The following is a 19933-nucleotide window of genomic DNA, read 5'->3' as shown; positions in this document are numbered from 1 at the left end:
TCCCGTTCTTACACGGAAAAAAAATTAAGTTGCTTCGATTAAACGTCGACGTCACGGGCTGCCACAAGCATATGTAGTTAATTCAATTGGATATTATTGGACCAAATATTTAAATTATTAAAACAATTATCTGATGTTTTTTGTTCATTAATGTTGATTGCATCAATATTAATATCAATATTTGTTGCATCAATAAATTTTATCTCAATAACACTGATGCTGTTGATACAAAAAATGATGCTGTTGATACATCATTTTTTTTCCGTGTACAGTGTTTTAGACAGTCATTTTCCACTTCTCATATTATTATTTCTTTCACTTTAATCGCACTGCATTTCATGATTAAATTACTTTTTAGATATGATATTCGATAAACATTGAACTATTTGGATGAAGAAAGGCATCATCTATTTTTATAGAAATCAGATTATTGATGAATAAATAAATTATGATTTTCTTTTTAATAATTCAATGATGGGGAAAAGTATTTTGTGTCATATTATGCAATTTTACAAATATTTATCTGTCATCTCTTTATAATTCTTCTAAACAGCACTCTAATGAAGCATATGTACTAACTGCGCTCACGCACGGTCGCAGTGCACGTAGATGTCTTTCTCCTTCGTCGCGCGTATATTTAATGTTTAAGCGTGTAATTGCTTCTCGTACGACTTTGCTCTTGTACAAATAACGCGGACAAGCGCAGCCGTCATCAGCCGGAGCGGTCCTGTACTGGATCGCGCCGAGCTAACACTAATTATAATAATGAAAAATACAGGAAAAATGTAGCACCTGCTACGTACCGGCACCCGCATGTGGCCAAGAAGGCGATGACCATCGCAACAACGACGTGACTTCGATCTTCGGCACAGTGCCTCTCGAGTAAGACGAAGAGGAAGAGGTGCAGAGAGGAGAGGAGAGGAGAGGAAAGAAGGAGACCGGCGGCGGTGGCGGCGACGGCACCTCTTCGACCCTCGAAACGGGTCGGCTGGGCGATCAAGAAGGAAGGGCAGGTGTCTTGCCGTCTGGCAGCTGCCTCCCACCTGGGACGAGTTGGACGCGCGAGCTGTTGTTATTCATTCTCGCTCGCGCGGTTACGTATGGGTACGAGTGCACGGTGCGCGAGTACGATGTCACGACAGCATTTCGACGGCAGGTACGTACATACGTACGCACGTACGTGCGTATTCGTGAGCGAGCACGGTATAATTCGGAGTGCACCACCTGGCTGATGCCGCTAGCCGACTCCGATCCGCTCTTAACCCTCTCTTTCTCTCTGTCATGCACGAATCTTGGATATTTTTCGCCGTATGGCGCGGTAAAGAGGAAAAGGAACATCGGACCGAAGAAAAAGACGAGAGCGCGCGAGAGAGAGAAAGAGGCGAGGAGCAAAGAGGAGATGCGAGGCCGAGGAGCCGGCCCCAGACGGTTAAGTCCGGCCGAACGAAATAATGCCCGTGTACTTAATGCCGCGGATGATGGTAATCGTAATTTTGTTGTCGAGGGGAGGAGGGGGGAGGGGACAGTAATAAAGTTACACGCAGTTTATTGGATATAACGCGCCAAGGAAGCGAGAATGGCGAGGGATTTCATTAGCGCGCGGAGAAGAGGTGCGCGACCGTCGCGGTAATTTACGGTTCGCGGCTTTTTTCTTTTTTCTCTTTTTTTTTGTCGTTTGCGCAAGCCCGCGATCGCGATCGCACAACTGGAATTATTAATAGAGTATGCAAAAATGCGTAGAATAACGATTAAATCTGATTCGCCCTAATAACAAGGTCTCATTAATCGCTTAACTTTAATCGTACTGTAATTGAATCTTCGTTTCTCTCTCTCTCTTTCTTTCTTTCTGTCGATATGTTTATAACGTCTACCACGTCGCGGCATTAATTTCGATATCGCGACGCGGAGTTCATCGGGGAACGCGGTGAATTCGAGGCCGATGTCAATTTAACGGGCATTGCGTGACAGCCCTTCCGCTTTTCACTTCCACCGTAGTGCCCTGATCGATTCTCTAAATTCTCCACTCCGCTGGATTTGCCGAATGCTCGCGGGACCGCAAAACCAATCGTTTTCGAAACAACCACCGTCGAAAGGTGGCCCTCTCCCTTTCTCTCGGATCCGCACCCGGCCCGCTACGCGCGCTGCTCCGATTTCACGGTTTTCAATTTCGTTTTCAAAAACTGAGAAAAACTTTTTAATTTGCAGTCCGATGCGATTTTACGAGCGCCGCGCCGCGCCGCGCCGCGCCGCGCCGCGCGTCGAGGTTTCGATCGAGTTTCGTGCGATGCACGCGTCGTCGCGCGCCGTCGCCGGCCAATGCGTTCGCGCATCCGCATTTCCATTTTGATCGCTCTTCCTTCGAACTGTCCGTCCGAAAGTTCGTTGATTTACACACGCGGCTCGCGCGCGCGCCGGAGTTGTGCATGCTAAATACGTACGCGCACATGTCGTCGCCCGCCTCCGCTTTCACGGGGATGAAATCGATACGAATCCTGACGCGCGTATTGGCGAATCGACGCGCCATCGCGCCGTCGAGCGTCGACGTTTGATTTCTTCTTTTAATGTACGTTAATTCGCCTCCGCTATGTTTTTCGCGAAAAATATCGGGCGCGATCGAGAACGCGATCGATCTCAGATTAATGCTTCTTACAACGGGTACTTTTCGTAAAATCATCTCACCTCATTAAACCATGATCGACGATGATGTATAGATAGCAATCAGGAAATTTAATAAGCTATCGTATAACTTTTTGTATTACGTGAATATTATTATATTCCGTAATCGAGTAGAACCTAGACTCGTTTAAAGTGGGGGATCACTATCTATGCCCGAGAAATGAATCGAGTACTCCGGCCTTTTACGCTCGCGCGATACGCGACGCCGTCTCGTCGCGTTGTCACGTCGCCACCGCCGGTGCCTTATCGTCGTTTACGTCGGCGGCATTGGACGGAGATGAGAGTGCGACATTCTCGTTATCCTTCTGCAGCGCGAATATGATGCGGGATCTCCCGTGTGTTCATCGAGACGATTAAGCGTGTGTCCGTGCACTTAGGCGGATGGAAATTTTTGCACGCCGGATGCATCGCCCGGATTCCTATAATTCTCGAGAGAGAGAGAGAGAGAGAGAGAGAGAGAGAGAGAGAGAGAGAGAGAGAGAAACAGAAAAAAAGAGAGGAAAATTTACGGGAGCATCTATGCAGTATTTTAATATAAATGCGTGAAGTTGATTTTTCGTAATTCGTAATACGTGTTACAGTGGGTCCACGACGCCGAGATGTATTCTCGTCTTAATCTACTCTCTCGGTAACGCTCGGTAACGCCGAAGAGGAAAGTACGCGGGAACAAACACTCACGTTATACGCTCTTAGCGAGAAGGAGTCGCACCGTAGCGGACACGCAATGGTATTTGCTCGCGCGTTATTTCCCCGCACATCTCCACGGTCAGCGCACGCCGCGCCAGGGCTCTCGCGCAAATGCGAAATTAGTAATGAAATTAAAATATTTACGACGCGCGCGTCACGTGAATGTATCTAAACGCGCACCGGGACTGGATCGAAGAGTATCAATCGGAGGATAGTGGTCATCTATTATTTACTCGCGTGCCGTTGAAATTCCTCAGTCGGACCACGACCAGGGGCTGTCAGTTCTCTACGAACTCGTTATTTTCATCGTCAATAGCGTTTCGTCGGATCGGATAAAAAAGTTCTATCGAAGCGAAATTCGTCAAGGATTTTATCGCGGCGATCACGACCTCTCGATTTGCGAGTAGACGATAGAAGGACACGTCGCGTCGTGCCGCATGTGTGCATGCGTAAAAACGTCGCGACAAGAAATGCGCAGCACGGATTCGTCTTCCGTCATCCTCTCGGATTGCGTTCCGCGAATTACGACGCCGTGCCGCGCTTCTCCCAGTTCTGTCGCGAGAGCGAATGAGTAACGGCTAATGATAATATAATAATTATTATCGCTTCTGTAGCTCCGCACGCCGAGGCCGAAGAGCTCATCCTCGACACCCAGAAAGTCACGGGCGGCCGGCGCGGCGCGGCGCACGATCGGGTGTGGTCGCAATAATCATTTCACTGCGAGCGAGCAAATCACAGTGCGTGCGTCGACTTACTTGACGTTTAAAATGTAAAATGGATAACTTAAGTGGCACCCTTCCCCCCGGCGCTCTAATCAATCGTGAATTAATTAAAGTTAACTCGGCATTTCTTTGCAGCATTCGAGGAATAAAACTTTATGATGTTAAAATCAGGTTCGCGCTAATTGCTATCTTACCGGCGTGGCGTTTGCGATATGCTAATGAATTCGAGTGACTGGTCCGGTCGCGGTTCATCGTCCCGCTATACCTACGAGCGAATATGAATTTTAGACGTCGCACTTTTTCGAGGTGGACTCCTCTCCCACTTCGGGGAGAGAAGCGCTGAACAAAGGGATCGGATGAAAACAGTGCCCGCAATGAAATTGTGGGCTTCTTGTTGCTCGACGCTCGCGATGCACGGACTCGCCGCCACGGGAATTCTGATCGGCCTCCCGGCTACAGAATTCTGCGGATAACGCGAGTTGGAGAATCTCCCGAGAACTCGGTCCCGTCGGTCTCGAACTTCACTTTCGTGTACAGATTATAGCGCGTGGCTTGCCAGAGCAAGAGTTACGCAGAATAATGTCAAGTACGTGCGAGAAAGGAATGAAAATTGACCTTTTATCACTGTGAGAAAGGAAATGAGGGAAATAAAATTTCCGCTTATAATCCTCATCGCTAATATCAAACTGAAAAAATATGAACTCTTTTCGGCATTAGAATTATAAAACTGCAGGCCAGCTGACCCGAGATTAAATTAATCATCAACGTTCTCTCAAATGCAAGGACGTGTATGCCGATTTCTTCGTATCGAGTCGGCGGGTTTGCGGGCCATCGAGCGATTCGCGAAAAAGTAAGGCGCCGCGCGGTCAGCTCGTCCTTGAAAAGTCGACACGAGCACGCAGTTGCAAGGTGGGCAGAAGTCTACCGGGCGACCGGCACGGATTGTATTTCTTTCGGTGTGGCGATGCAGGCGCGCGAAATCAACAGCATGCGCGTGCACGTATAGCGCGCATCCGCACATAGACACGCGGGCGCCTACGCGTATGCCGATCCGTGTTGCGAGAAAAAGCGCATATTCATCCATACCGGCCGGTGCCCGGTGACTTCACCTGTACCACATAGACGCTAGTCGCGTATCGATGCTGATGTAGATGCATGCGTGTGTAGATTGAGCGTGCAGGCAGAAACGTAGATCGGCCGGTATGAGAGGAAGAAGGATGGCTAAATATACATGGCTAAATAGAGAGAGACGAAGTGAGAGAGAGAGAAGGAGAGTGAAAGAGAACGACTGAGGGACAGGGAGAGAGAAATAGAGACAGGCAGGCTGAATGAGGAAGGAGGAGAAAGAGAGAAGGAGAATGCCTGGAAGGTTGGATCGTTCGCTGCCGGTAGCAACGACCCTGGATGCATCGACTCCTGGGGTTGTTCGGTGGTAAGGGTAGCGGATAGACGGAGAGAATGAGATGACAAGAGACGAAGGGAGACAGGCATAATCGGCGAGAGGGTGTGTTGAGAAGCAAGGCGTGAGTGAGAGAGAAAGAGAGAGAGAGAGAGAGAGAGAGAGAGAGGGTGAGAGAGGGAGAGGGGGAGTGAGAGAGAGAGAGAGAGAGAGAGAGAGAGAGAGAGAGAGGGTGAGAGAGGGAGGAAGGGAGGGAGGGGAGGACGAAAAGGGAGCAAATGAGGGAGAGCGGGAGCGATAAAGGTGCTGGAAACTGGGGGAGTCACCCTTCGTCTCCCATCCTTCTCACTCTCGTAAGCGCACCGTGCACGGTGTCTCTCCTTCTCCGCCACCCCGTCGCTATTCCTGCTTTCCTTTCTCTCTTTCTCCTTCTTCCTCCGCCCTTCCCTCCACACATCCCTTTCAGCTAGACTCCCCTCTACCGCCGCGATCTCTCTCCGTCTCGCTCACCCTGTCGGCTCTTCGGCTCTTCACGCTATTGATCCCGCAGCATCCACCGCGAAATAACGACGTAGGCCCCTGTTTCTCTTGTTTCCCTTCTCTTGTTTCTCTCCTTCTTTTTAGGTATCTTTCTCCATCGGCCTATTTGTTTCTTCCTCTTTTTCATTCTCTTTCTCGCTATTTCTGTCTTCTTTTGCCGCTGAAACGTTCCAATAAACCCCACAGGGATGGAGAAGAAGATGCGGCGGTACCTGCGACCGAACCCCCGTCGCGATTTTCCCTCAAGAATGAGGAATTTGTCTGCGCGCATATTTTTCCGCATGACGCTTGGAAAATGTCCGGGCGAAGAGCGCTCTGATCTGGACCGATCATCTTCGGATTTGTCCAGGATGGGAAAATAAAATTTCACGATAATGCTACAGAAAATTTCGTTGACCGCTTGATCTTCCTAATCCGATTAAAAACGTTTCTAGCTAGAAAACGACGCGTTCCTGTTCCTCGAGGGGAAATTGAAAAATTCATCTGTTTCAAGAAGGTTGACATTTCCCACGAATTCTCTACGACGAAATTACAATCTATAATTCACGAAGGAATTCATAACGAGAGACTTGCTGGAAGTGAAATGTAAGTCTGATATCTAGATCACAGAAAATTCGACGTATATTTGTACCAAGATGTCGAATTCCGACAAATCGGTTTATTAAAATCGACAGTTATTGAAGAATAAATTTCACCATGGACGCCGATATCTCAGCATTATGTATATTTTCCGAAGTAGAAAAATTATCCAGCAAACATTTCAGGAAAATTTCAGTGGCGTTAGGAATCCTTTAAGTTCAATGGATATTTACACTTGGCGTCAACCAGTCAAGACGGCATGAAATTACGGCGTCGCGCGATACCTATCGTGGACCTTATGCAAATGTCCTCCTAATTGGAGGCCCAGAATCCGCAAATATCGTGCTGGGTCCACGACCGGCCACGACGAAGCCTTCTTTATGGCGCTTATTATATCTTCTCATCATCGCGGCGCGAGGAAGCCGACAACATCTCTCGCCAATCTTCCTTTGCGTCGACGATAATCGGCGGTAATTTCTTTCCGGCGGTGCCACGTTTCCTTCTCTCTTCCTCCTTTTCTAATCCCCGGTTCCCGCCGATGGTTCCGCAAAGACGGATGGCGGGAGCGTATATTTCTCGCGCGAGGCGGTTCCTGCCGGAGGAAGACGAATGCGAGAGGCGACGTTTCGTTCTCCGACGCGCGAAACGCCGCCCGAGAGAAAAGAAATTACTTTCCGGAACGAATGCCCGGCGCGTACGTACGCGCGCGAGAATCTTTCGCAGGGCCAGGTGGTGGTAATTCGGAAGAGAAGAAGGGAGGGAGGGTGGGAAAAGGCGCAGCAGCGGGATAAGAAGGGAGGGCAGAGACTCGGCCGGTCGAGCCGAATTATTCTCATGATGAGTACGGTTATCCTGGTTTCGCCCGTTAACAAATTAGCATAACAGGGAATCGGCCCGACTCGACTCGATTCCCCGAGAGTCAACCCCATCGGGAAACCCCCCGCTAAGACCGTCTCGAGTGCCTGCGGAGAATAGGCGTCGACGGAAGCCGACTTCCGACGTTGAATGTCGCGTAGTTTGTGACGAGAATTGGATTCTGCGAGATATTGACTTGTTAGTATTAGCTTAGATCTCTTAAGGGGTGTATCGAATTGTCCAGCTAATTATCACAGTTTGATCAAAAAGCTCTGATGTGTACTTTAATCGGATTGATGTGAAATCTGTTTCAGTTTATCGTGCTGATGCTGTGTCTTTCTTTTAACTAAGTGTACGCATAAGAAAGATACGGGGGGAGAAATTTTATATAAAAAGATGCCCCTTCGTAATTTAAAAAAAAAGTTAAATTATGAGTTTCCTAAGAGTTAAGAAAATTTATTTTTATCACGTCGTCGCTTTCGCGATTCTTGTGTATAACTTATTATTCTCTCTGACTTATTACGTTCCCCCGATTATATTTCGCGATGGGGTTTTCAATTCGTTCCTTTAATACAGTGATGTAATTGTCTCGAGAATGATTCCTACCGCAAGCTACACTTCTCATGCGACGGCTTGCAAAGCTTTATTCTTTTCTTTTCGCGCTCGTAAATACGTGTAAACAGGCCCCGCTTCTTTTTAATTCGTAACACGACGTCACGCGGTTTTACTTTTGAGCGAGTTTTTTGACCGACAAAAACCGACCCCTCCTCGGGGTCGAGGAGGGATTTGTTCTCTTGAAGTAGCGGCCCGAGGGGCTGAATAATTCCGACTGCGGAGTTGCGTCGCGGCAGCGCGCTATGTACATATCCGCGATGTTCAAATCTCTTGATCCGTGAATAAAAATATTCTTTTATCATTTTCCATAGTAAATAGCGCTTAAATTAGTATGATTAGAAACTGGTAAAAGCCCACGCAATTAGAATTAATATAGAACTAAGATTATTATAGAAGCAGTAGATATTAATACTATAAAACTAGTAGTAATGAGTAGTGGCGAGATATATGTACACGTATAATCTATATTGGTACTATGATAGTAAACATGATAAACTAGTTTGCCCGGAAGGAACTCTCCATTGAGAGAATATTTAAGAGTGTTGTTCATTCACAAATATAATTGCATTACAGTCGCAATCTACGAGTGATCGAGCATAAATGTGCTCTTTGCAATTGGCGCGAGTTGCAAATGTCCAATCTGTCCTCCAATCCCATCAGCGGCAACGCCGGTAGAGATTCTGTTGCCGGAATCCCGGCTGCTCGCACAAGACACTCCGCGATGCGTAAACGGTGGTCCAGGTGATTTGTGAGAGGTGGATAATGGGTATCCCGGGCTCTAGTGCTGCTGCTGTTGCTGCTGCACCCTCATCGGCAATGCCGGGGTGGTGGTCGCGGCGGCAACGGCGGCGGAAAGATAGACAGAGAGAACGACCGAGTGGTGAGACAAGGATGACGCGGGAGAGGGCGGTGAACGCTCGCCGACGGGGGTGGCGGACGTCGAGGGTAGATCATCGCAGGGCTGGTTGCAGGGACCGGCGGCGGCGGCAGCGGCGGCGGCGGCGGCGGACTTCTACAGTATAACCAGGGGTGTACCCACCACGGTGCACCGAGGGGTGGTTTCCTCTCTGCTCGCTCGGGTCAGTGCCCTCCCGTAACATTGAACCGCCCCGCGGTGCAGTCAGGGCCGAGCGAAGGGCGCGTGCGTCGCCGTACAACCCCCTCTGACATCCCGGCGCGCACCAACGTCCCGGCCAGCCGACAACCCTCTCCCCCTCTCTCTCTCTCTCTCTCTCTCTCTCTCTCTCTCTCTCTCTCTCTCTCTCTCTCTCTCTCTCTCTCTCTCTCTCTCTCTTCTCCTCCTCATCCTCGCATCCACCCTTGTCGTGGTGCGACACGGCGTACGCCCCTGTCGGCGTCTCGATGCTTTAATTTTTCCACCCCTTATTGCGCCCATCCACCGCTGGTTTCCGCTTTAGACCTCGTCTGCCGCCAAAACATTGTCTCCCTCACCCCGTCCTTCCCTCCGATCGGTAAGCACGATTATCTTTAAAATTGAGTCGCGGGACATCACGGCGAGTCCGGTCCGGAGTCTCCAACTCGGCGAGACGCGAGAGATGCTACGCCCGGACGTTGCACCTTGCTCCGCGAAGGATAATGCATCCACTTGCATGGGAGAGGAGTGTAGGGGATCAACGAGAGATTACTCTCTCCCTCCCTCCCTTTCTCTCTCTCTCTCTCTCTCTCTTTCTCTTTCTAACAGTCGCAAAAATAAATATAATATTTTTGTTGGCATCTAGATTAATGCGAATAATTGATAAATATTAAATATCTATTCACATTCATTTAATTGTATATTTATTTTATTCAATTCATGAATTTCAGTTGTAATTATTTTTACAACTACGATGAAAATCAGATCAAAGTTTACAGACTCACAATACGGCAATGTAGGACTCTAAGGCTCTAGGTCTGCGAGTAACTAAGTCTATGTATAAAGTTCTATAGAAGACTCTAAGACTGCCAGTTGCAGCCAGACTGAAATTAAACTTACAGCTACAACGGTTGTATATTTTATTAATTAAATGAGGGACCGAGCTTTTTCTGACGAATAGATGGCGAGTTTGGAACTTCGGTAAAAGCCTCGGTCGATGTTTTCTGTGGGAAATCCGATCCCCGTCGACGAGTCGAATTAGAGATTTCGAGGTGCAACGAACTCGGGCCCGACCGTCTCGGGCGCTGTATACGAAGTAGAAAAAGAGGCGACATATTTTCGGCGAGCGCTATCGATGGCAAACTGAGCTATAAGTAGACACGTCAGCGTAGAACGACCGTAAATTTTGATCCCTATAACGTGATTTAATCGAATTTAAATAGGTAATGACATACGGGCTGATGTCTCTAATTAGAGGGTGTACCAGCTCGTCACGAAAGAACATGAGTTCAGACGAGTGATTATAGAACAAATCAGATCAGATTATCCGTCTGTCTGTCGTTCGCTTCTTTATTTTCTTTCCCTTTACGGAGGCAATCGATGCAGAATCGTGCTTGAAAGCGGTGCGGCAAATTGCACGCTAATTGGCTAATGCACACATGACCGGCGGTGGCGCAGCGGAGACCGCAAAAATTAAATGAGATTGTTGTCGCGGGGAAAGTTTAATTGGAAACTGTGCCATCCCCGCACGCGAGTCATTTCACCGCGGTTGTCGGTGCATCGAAATCATCTCGAATAAACAGAGCGTCTGTCGGCTACGCGGTACACTTGGGATCGTGGTTTGGCTCGAAAAGTTTGAAACTTCATTAGAATCAGGCGTTGTTCTCACAACGCGGTGGATCCATACCGCCGTGAGAGGAAAGCGAGAGGGTGGAAGCAGAGAAAGGGAGAGAGAGAGAGAGAGAGACTTGTGCAATGACGACGACGACGGTACGCTGAACTCTCCCTCGATTGTTCCGTTGACGTATCTTGAAGTGGAAAAAGGGGACGCACCACACGGGGAATACACGAGGGGCGTGAAATGGCCTCATTTCGCAGCCCGGAGAGCCGCCGCCGATGTAACACATAGGTATATCGCTTCTTCTCGCTCGCGAGTGTTAGATACGCGCGTTCTACGCGAGGCGTATTTACTGCCGGCACAACTTTTGCCAGTGACGCTTACCGATGCCAAGAAGAGCCCCCGAAGCCGCGTGATGCAGTCAGCGATCAATTAATCGCGTTGTATTTCTCATTTCGTTCAGATACGTCTCGCAATACTCGTAGCCTATCCTTATTTTGGAAGCTTTGTTCCGAGTTTTATCGCGCAGGAATATTTGCATCGAAATTTCATTAAAAGAAATATTTCCGATATTTGCCGATCATTAATCCAGATGTAGACAAAAATATTATATCGAGCGATATACACATTTTACGGCGAGTGAGAGAAGTCAGAAGTATAATTGACTCAATTAATATTAAATCTATCCGTTTTAGTTTTATGAAGAATAGATATATTAGAGCTATATACGTATGTAAGGTATATACGTATATACTCCTTGTGTATAATTAATACACAAATTGTAACGAAAATCCAGATTTAGATATTAATTATTGAATTTTACATCCGTGGCCTAGCTCTCCGAGAGAATATTGCTGTAAAATCGTGCAAAATCGAGAATCACGCGAGATTATCTATTTTGTAGAGTTTACTCAAATCGATACGTGGAACGAGGTGAGTGTTTCAGAAAAATGACTCTCGCGACGGACGTTCTAGAGGTGTGTAGGGCACTACTGCAGAGAAAGCTAAGGACTGGAATAGTACTCCATAAAGCATTCATGCGCGTTCGAGTCCTGGAATAGACAACGTGCCCCATCAACGGACATTCGAATTCTTCGTTATAGCGCGATTTATACGCGCCTCGCCGCGCCGCGCGCCGTTGCCAAGCGCGTCGCGGTCTCATCTTTCCAACTTCGCCGCGAATTTAATTTCGGCCATAAGCAATCGCGCTACCTCCCTCGTTAACGCGTCGGGGTCATCGTATCCTGTTTCACGAGAGAAATCGGAAAACTTCTCGGTCGCGTAGAACGCGGCGCGGCAGCGCGCATCCTGGGAGCGAAATCGCATTCCCTCCAATCTTCCCGATCCGGATATCCCGCAAACAAATCGGATTTCAGCTTCCGAGCTTTTTCGGTGATGGTCGGAATATGAATAAAAGAGAGCGCTCGTGCTTTTACTTTAAGCATCGGTAAATACGCGACGCGTACGTTTTCTCCATACAAATCCTTTTGCGCGGATCCGTTCGTCTGCCCCCTCGCGAGCGTCCCGCGTTTTATGCACCGCGACCGCGATAACGCGCGCAAGAAACGGTTACCCCGGTGATTTCCGGCGTGCCGACACGTGCCACCACAGATCATGGTTTTTCCTCATCTCTCCAGGCCGGAACTTCACGCGACGTCCATTACGTCCTTTCGCGCGAGTCGAGTGCAAAATGCATCCGCGCTCATTCTCTGTCGCTCGCTCGCTGCTGGTCGTCGTCCATTACCGATTCCGCGCTGGGACTCGCCCCCGTATTTTTCCTAAGGTTACGACGGCGCGATTTCGCGGAAAATCCGCGGGTGCAGCGAGAGGGTAGCCGTTCTCTCGCGTGCGTGGGGAGTGTCGGCGGCGGCGGTGACGGCGGCGGTGGCGGCGGCGGCAACGGCGGCGGCCCGCGCGAACGGGGGTGGATGGGACGCCGCGAGGGGGTTTGCCAACACACCGTGCAACGAATGGAGATCGATTCTGAGTCTGGGTCAGGCGAGGGCGTTCACCCCCCGGTGCAGCCCGGGAGACACGGAATCCAGGATCGTAGCTAGGCTATTACGGCAGGCGGGGGTACTGGCCGGGGGTCGGGGCCTGGGGGCTGCGAGGGAGGAGGGTGTACCGGCTCGGGACACTCCCTTCTGTTGGGTGCAATGTACGCTCGCTCTCCTCTATGTCCAAAATCGCTCCGGCTCCGGACTGCCGCAGCCCCGCGACAAGTCTCGGCCGGTTCCCGCGATGACGCTCTCACGCTGCTAACCCCCGTTGACTCTTCCGAGTGATTTAACGGGGGCACCTCGTCTCCGAAAAGCGGACTCGGGCCCGATCGAGGCTTCCGCACACTCGGATCATCGTATATCTTCCGCTTATCTGAGATCACCTCCCGCTGAAATTACCTTTCTTCGGTTTGTCGCGGAGTACAAAATTCAAATTTCGATTTTGATTTAATGCGATTTGACAACAGATTATAATAGATTTGTAACAATGCTATAATGATACATGACATACTTCTACATGATATATGTGATACATATGATATATAAGATACGATCTCTATAATTATCAAATTGGTCAAATTGTGGATATAACTGCATTGTAATCGATATCACTTGATTAGTGTTTTGTTTATTAAATCTATAGTTCCATTGCGTTATATAAAGACACGCTATGGTCCGAGAAATTAATTTTTTGCTACGGTCTAACGATTTGGTGTTACTGTAACGACATTTCGCGATGTCGTTTCACTGGTCCGAGTCGATATTCTTGCCTCGATCGCAATGTAGCGAATTACACGAATGATCCGTCGAATTTTGGTCTATTCGAAGTATCGGCGCGGTGCGTATAAGCGTATCCTTCGTATCTTCCGCTTTAACCTGGCTGCCAGGAGCGAGTCCCAGGACGAGGTGAACGATCGACAGGGTGGTGGTACGTGACCTTTTGCGCGAAGGATAACGGCGGGGACGGGGTGGGGGACGTGGCGGTTTGCACTATGGTAACACGGGGGTGAATGCACGTACTCCAGGGGGCTTATCCTGCAACTTTTCGACGCATGCGTTTCGTATTCCAGAAATTTTCGCAATGCGTGACGTCACTGGTGTCGCGTCGGACTTGCGTGCTCTCTCTCTCTCTCTCTCTCTCTCTCTCTCTCTCTCTCTCTCTCTCTCTCTCTCTCTCTCTCTCTCTCTCTCTCTCTGATTTTGTATAATTGTTTTAATATAGCACAATATTACAACAATGTAATATTATATCTTGTTACATAGTTTGTGTAGTATATTTAGTATAGTATAATATTAGATAATTATGTTACGTAGACTGACGTAGAGAGTTATGAGAATACATTTGGTTTTTGTATAATATTGTTTACGCATGAATTGAATTGATGTGTACCTTATTATTTAATTTCTGCGTTTGAGAGGATTTATCCCAAAAAGTGGAGATATAAATAGCGCTCTCTCTCTCTCTCTCTCTCGTAGGTAATCGATGCAATTTTTGATGTACATTAAAATAGAAATTGCGCTCCGCTCATCGTTGTTATGATCGTCGAGCCGTGTGAATCTTGCAGCCGGCTATTATATACGTTAACCATAATAGATTATGAACCGAAATCGTTGAGGTCACGTCGCGGTTTCAGTAGCGTAATGAATTCTGACTGCATTGATGACTGGCGCTTGTGGATGCATGCGGTACATGGTTAAGAGTGTACGCATGTACGCATAAATATACGCGTATTACGCGTAGAATTGCTTCGTTTTTCGTGAAGCGATTTTCTCGTTGATTTAACAGAAATATGATGTTTGAAAAACTTAATCTTTCACGATCAAATGACATTTTTCTAATTCCCCATTCATATAGATCTTGGTAAGATGCTGTTTTACTGCCATTAGGTCGATACCGGTGAACGCGAAGAAACGAGAAGAGGTACCAAGGGTGACGAGGGGCAGTTTCGTGGTGTAGGTCTTCCCTTGGTGCCTATTCGTATGCAACCAGAATAGCACCGGGCGTGTAGGATCGATGCGTGCAATATGTATCGGATTCTCGCCCCGTGTTTTCCCGCTCTTCCTGCATTTTTATACTTCGCATAAGTATCACGAGAGAAAAATAAAGTTTCGCCGAGAGGAAAATAAAAATCTTCGATAATTTCCTCGGCGAGTCGTTTCACCCGAGCAGTTTCCGAGGGAATTTAGCCTGCGAGCGTGTCGAGAAACGGCCGATAACGCAGTCGGTCGCGATATCAGTACGAGATATCCGCGGCGGTAAACTCGGCAGAATCTAGTCTCGAGTTTACGCGCGGTTTTTATTTCATCGCGATGAAATACGCGAGTATAGTGATAAAAAAAACCGCTCTCTGCTCGCTACCGTCGACGAAGTATTTTATTTACCTATTAACGAGTGAGAAAAATAGAATCCTTGGTGCCAAATTCGATGAAAACGAAAGAGTAGAAAAATATAAAATATCGCGCGAGAAAATTCATATGTTGCAAAATTGCATGAAATTTTAAATTGATTAATTGTTGACCGCCGATCATGTGTATGAGACGGACACCGACGACACATTTACCGACGATCTAGCATGGACTTGAAAAATTCACTGCGCGCTAAAATGTCCTCTCAGCAATATCGCGGTCAGAGTTCAGAGTAAGAAATAGTATTTCGAAATAAGAGATGACAACGCGACAAAATGTTACTGAAGAAGACCAATTTTGGATAATTTGATTTCACTTTAACTGGGTTAACTTCATTTCACCAAATTATTGTTTTATTATCGATAATGTTTGTCTACAATAAAAGCTGTGTAAATTGAATAAATACAATTGAATAGTATACTGTAAAGAAAAGAAATTTAATCAAGAAAATAATCGATAAATTATGTATATATATATATATATATATATATATATTACTGGTAAATATCTATTGTGTTAAATAGAACAGAATAGTAATATTAAAATAAAAAAATATACAAGCAACTTAGTTAATGTATATTAGTTAATATATAGAATGTAGGGGAGACCAGAGACACAAAAGTAACGCGGGATGAATGTAACAAACCCCAATATTAAAAACCAGTCATCAGTCAATCATTCCCGTACGAATCTGTCCACTGCTATATAACGTCCTTTTAATGCCTTTTCATCTCAGTAGCGCTCGGAACTCAGTGATGAAAGGTTGTGCGTTTATTGCGTCCATAAAAACAGGGTCAAAGTAAGTCCATACTTTTATTTTATTAGTTTCTTACTTTTTTTAGTTTATATTAATATCGATCTCAAAATCTCAGAAATTTATGACGTTTAAAATTTTTACTATTTTTAGGTATGAGTAATTAACTAACTTTAATTTAGAAATATTTTATATTATAAAGGAGAAATTCCTTGCTATTTTAAAAATTTTCGTTAATTTTACATTTATATAATTTATGTTTAAAATATGTAATTTGAAATGTTCAGAAGTATTGTATTATAATTATTTGAAAAAAGTGTCTTTGTCTTAAAGCAATTATCAAGATTGAAATACAACGTTTTGTTACATTGATTATGTTTGTTTTTATTTTATTTTACCATGTTACAATCAACTTTGAGCCCTGTTATAACCGACCCTAGGGGTACAATCGTAACAAATTTCATAAAATTTGATTTTTTTTACTTAATTATAACTTGTGGTTAGATTTTATCCATCCTATAATGTAAGCAAAGCATATGTTTACCTTACAAAAAAAAAAGTTGATGTGCAAATAAGCAAACCCACATAGCATGCATATCAAAAAGACGTCCAGAAGATATCCCGAAGATATATTTAGGAGATAGGATATATCTTCGGGATATCTTATGGACGTCTTTTTGATATGCATGCTATGTGGGAATGGAAAATATCGACTCGAATAAGCAATATGTTACGTTTGTCCCTAGTCTCCTCTATTTTAGATTATTATAATTATGTTACAGAGAAAGATCTAATATCTAAAAAATACACAATATTTTCCTGTTCCTGTTTTATTTTTCACAGTTTTTGTCGGAGCTGTGTCCGAGATCTAGGGTTGGGTGTTTACGCGTAAAATATAATAATTTGCATGTACATGTATACAACGTAAACTACGTTTAACGTGTCGTGTAAACAATGAGTAATTCATGGATCATCGAACATTTATATTTCCAGAAATATCGGAAATTTATATTTTTTTGTTTGCAATTTTACTTTCAGTTACTATTATTTAGTTTGACACAATTTTTAGCATGCGACGAAAAATTAACAGATCAAATCACGTAAATAATATTTCTAGTATCTTTTTATATATGTTGTACTGCACAGTTGATTAATAAATAAATCATAACTGAAATGTATTTAATTTTACCTAATTTAAAACTATTTTCATTTCCTTTTTTAGAACTGTTTGTGAAAATATAATTCAAAAAACTTAATTAATCAATCACTAATTTATAGATAATAATTTACATTTTGCTTATATTGTTTACCACGAGAAAGGCTCGCGTAAACATGAACGTCGTAAACAATAATCTATGCAGATGTAAATAATCTATGTAGATGTAATCTTGAAATTTACATAGCTCCGACCAGGGCACAACGCTGGTCGCAGCTGTATAAAAAAAATCCATACATTTTTAATGATGGAACAGTGACTGGGTAAATTAAAACACTTATATATTGCTCACTCACTTTCGATGCAGGCCACATGGTCAAGAGTGATGTCAGTATTCTCTAATTATATCTCCGAGCCTCTCATTAATTAATACAGTCAGAAAAAATTACCCAGTGTTGATGTTTACTCGATCCTCGATCCGCCATGATAACTTTTTATGCCTGTTAAAGGCGGGTCTCCAAATTAGAGAGCGCTGATTTGACGATCGCAGATTATGTGGGGATTGTACTCAACGTAGGTAATGTAGGTATGTGAGAAAAGGGTAGAAGAACTCTTCCCGTTGATATCGCGTCGCTCAGAAGCTAAAACGTGCATGTACCTTGCGAGGCGGATTTCTCGCGTTTTCATCGTAGTTCCGATTTCACATCAATCACTGGTTCCGATAAACGCGACAATGCACGTGGTCGTCATTTCGTTCCCAACACCGCGGACATACACACACAATTACACAATATGTACATACACATACACATTTTCGAGTTTGAAGAGTAATTGGGTCGCATCAGTTCCTTTTTTTTTGTTTTGCTCCTTTTAGGTTGGGAGCGTTAACGCCTTCAACCCTGCCGCATCAGTTTCTGTACCTCACGAAGGTTCAGGGCAGTGTCACCTCACGCTCTACAGGGAAGTGAGCCATATAAACCCCAAGAAGAGGAAGAGGAAGAAGAAGGTGATATTTGGCTTGTGCGGTATTAGCATTTATTCTGTCGGTGATTGTCGAAAAGAACGGATAAGTCGTCATGTCGGCCACTGACATTATTATACCAACTGTGATGCTGAAAGGGCTTAGTTGGCTTATGCAGGCGACTGTCGTGTTTGCCGTCTTGACTTTGATATACGAGTATTTATTCAAGAGAAAAATAAAGGACATCAGGAACAAACATGTTGTCGTGAGTGTCCAAAGTTCGAAAAAAAATGCATTAAAATATAATGACGTAAATTACAAGACGATGTGATAAGAGCCGTCCCGATGATCATATCTCTTTTAACTCATTTTGTAATATAAATGTAAATATTGTTTTGTAGGTGACCGGCGGCTCCAGCGGCATTGGGAAATGTATGGCGATTATCGCCGCAAAGAAGGGAGCAAATGTGACGATAATCGCGAGGAATAAGCAGAATTTGGAGAAAGCCAAAGAGGAAATATTGCAAGCATGTGAGAACAAAGATACACAAAGGGTGGAGTGTCTATCTTTAAATATTGGAATGGATTATTTGACTGTTGAGAAAGCGCTGGCCAATCTAGAGAATGTTATGGGACCAATTTACATGCTTGTAAATTGCGCTGGTCTTGCAATCGCTGGCAAGATAGAAGACACCACCCCAGAGAATCTCGATGACATGATACGCACAAATTTTCTAGGTACATATTACTGCATTAAGGCAGTGACGCCAAGAATGAAAGCTTCTAAGGAAGGAGTGATTGTACTTGTGTCGTCTCAAGCTGGTCTCCTAGGTATTTGCGTAATAAATTATTTGTACCACTGACACGTCAATTATGACTTGGTCTTTATATAAAAAGAGAATGCATTGCAGGTATCTTTGGATACACCGCTTATAGTGGTACAAAATTTGCACTCCGTGGCTTGGCGGAGAGCTTGGAGATGGAACTTCGACCACACGGTATCTCTGTTACTCTGTCTTTACCGCCGGACACAGATACACCTGGTTTTGCAGTCGAAGAGTTGTCAAAGCCGATGGAGACAAAAGTCATATCGCAGACGGTGAAACTGGTCCAGCCCGAGGTCGTTGCTGAGAAAACTTTCAAGGACGCGCTGGTAAGTGCATGAAAACTAATAAATTTAAAATTGCTTCTCTTTGACTTCCTGTGTTAAACGATAACGTGCTTCAGGCAAGACGTTTCTTCTCTACCGTTGGTTGGGAAGGTTTCATAATAGCGACATTGTGCGCGGGAATGTCGCCACTCACCTCATGTTGCGAGTTGATCTTGCAATCTTGGCTAATGGGAGTGTTGAGGCTCATCGGCGTGCTCTATCGCAACTTCTTCGAGAGAGCCATCGCAAAATGTAACAACTGTACAAATTCCGAGGCCTCGGAAAAAGTCAAGTGAGAAACAAAGTTCTCTTACAATATTCTGTGGTCCGCGACTAAAAGATTAACGCGATATTCCATTCTAAGTTAAGGCATTCACTTAATATGTATATTTTTGGTAAATTTTCTCGCTCTATACGTTCGTGCTTGTATATTATCGCAAGACAATTTATTTGCATCTACATGAATCCCATTTTGTTTCCTTTTTTAAGCGAAATCTATTATTTCGTAATAAATGCCAAGTACATTAATATATAATGATGCATATGTGACTGACGTAATGATGGTAGGATATGTACGTGTATGCAATACAGTGATAAATATATAATAAGTTGTGTGAAATATAATGATATTTTGACATGTAATGATATGATATGCAATGCAATGATACGTAATGCGATATACAAAGGAGCGAAAGAAATAAAAGACGGTTCTTAACGGTTTG

General features: G+C 45.1%; 1 protein-coding gene across 6 annotated transcripts in view; it reads left to right on the top strand.

Annotated features, from left to right (window-relative positions):
• The first annotated feature begins 15930 nt into the window (after nt 1–15930).
• The window catches only part of Kdsr (3-ketodihydrosphingosine reductase), a 48896-nt gene continuing 44893 nt past the window's right edge, over nt 15931–19933 (top strand). For 2 of the 6 annotated variants that reach the window (XM_071708897.1, XM_071708896.1), the window contains exons 1-6: nt 15931–15989; nt 17610–17682; nt 17975–18106; nt 18463–18892; nt 18973–19214; nt 19289–19503. In XM_071708897.1, the coding sequence (XP_071564998.1) occupies nt 15946–15989; nt 17610–17682; nt 17975–18106; nt 18463–18892; nt 18973–19214; nt 19289–19503 (1136 nt within the window). In that variant the 5' untranslated portion in view covers nt 15931–15945. Of the gene's footprint in view, nt 15990–17609; nt 17683–17839; nt 18327–18462; nt 18893–18972; nt 19215–19288; nt 19932–19933 lie in introns of those variants that run through there. The other 4 variants (XM_071708898.1, XM_071708901.1, XM_071708899.1 and 1 more) reach the window with 4 other exon arrangements.

This window comes from Temnothorax nylanderi, unplaced genomic scaffold (assembly GCF_030848795.1).
Source record: "Temnothorax nylanderi isolate EJ_2023f unplaced genomic scaffold, tnyl_v1.0 TNYL_tig0072_pilon, whole genome shotgun sequence".
NCBI lineage: Eukaryota > Metazoa > Arthropoda > Insecta > Hymenoptera > Formicidae > Temnothorax > Temnothorax nylanderi.
This window is presented reverse-complemented; position numbering and strand designations above follow the sequence as displayed.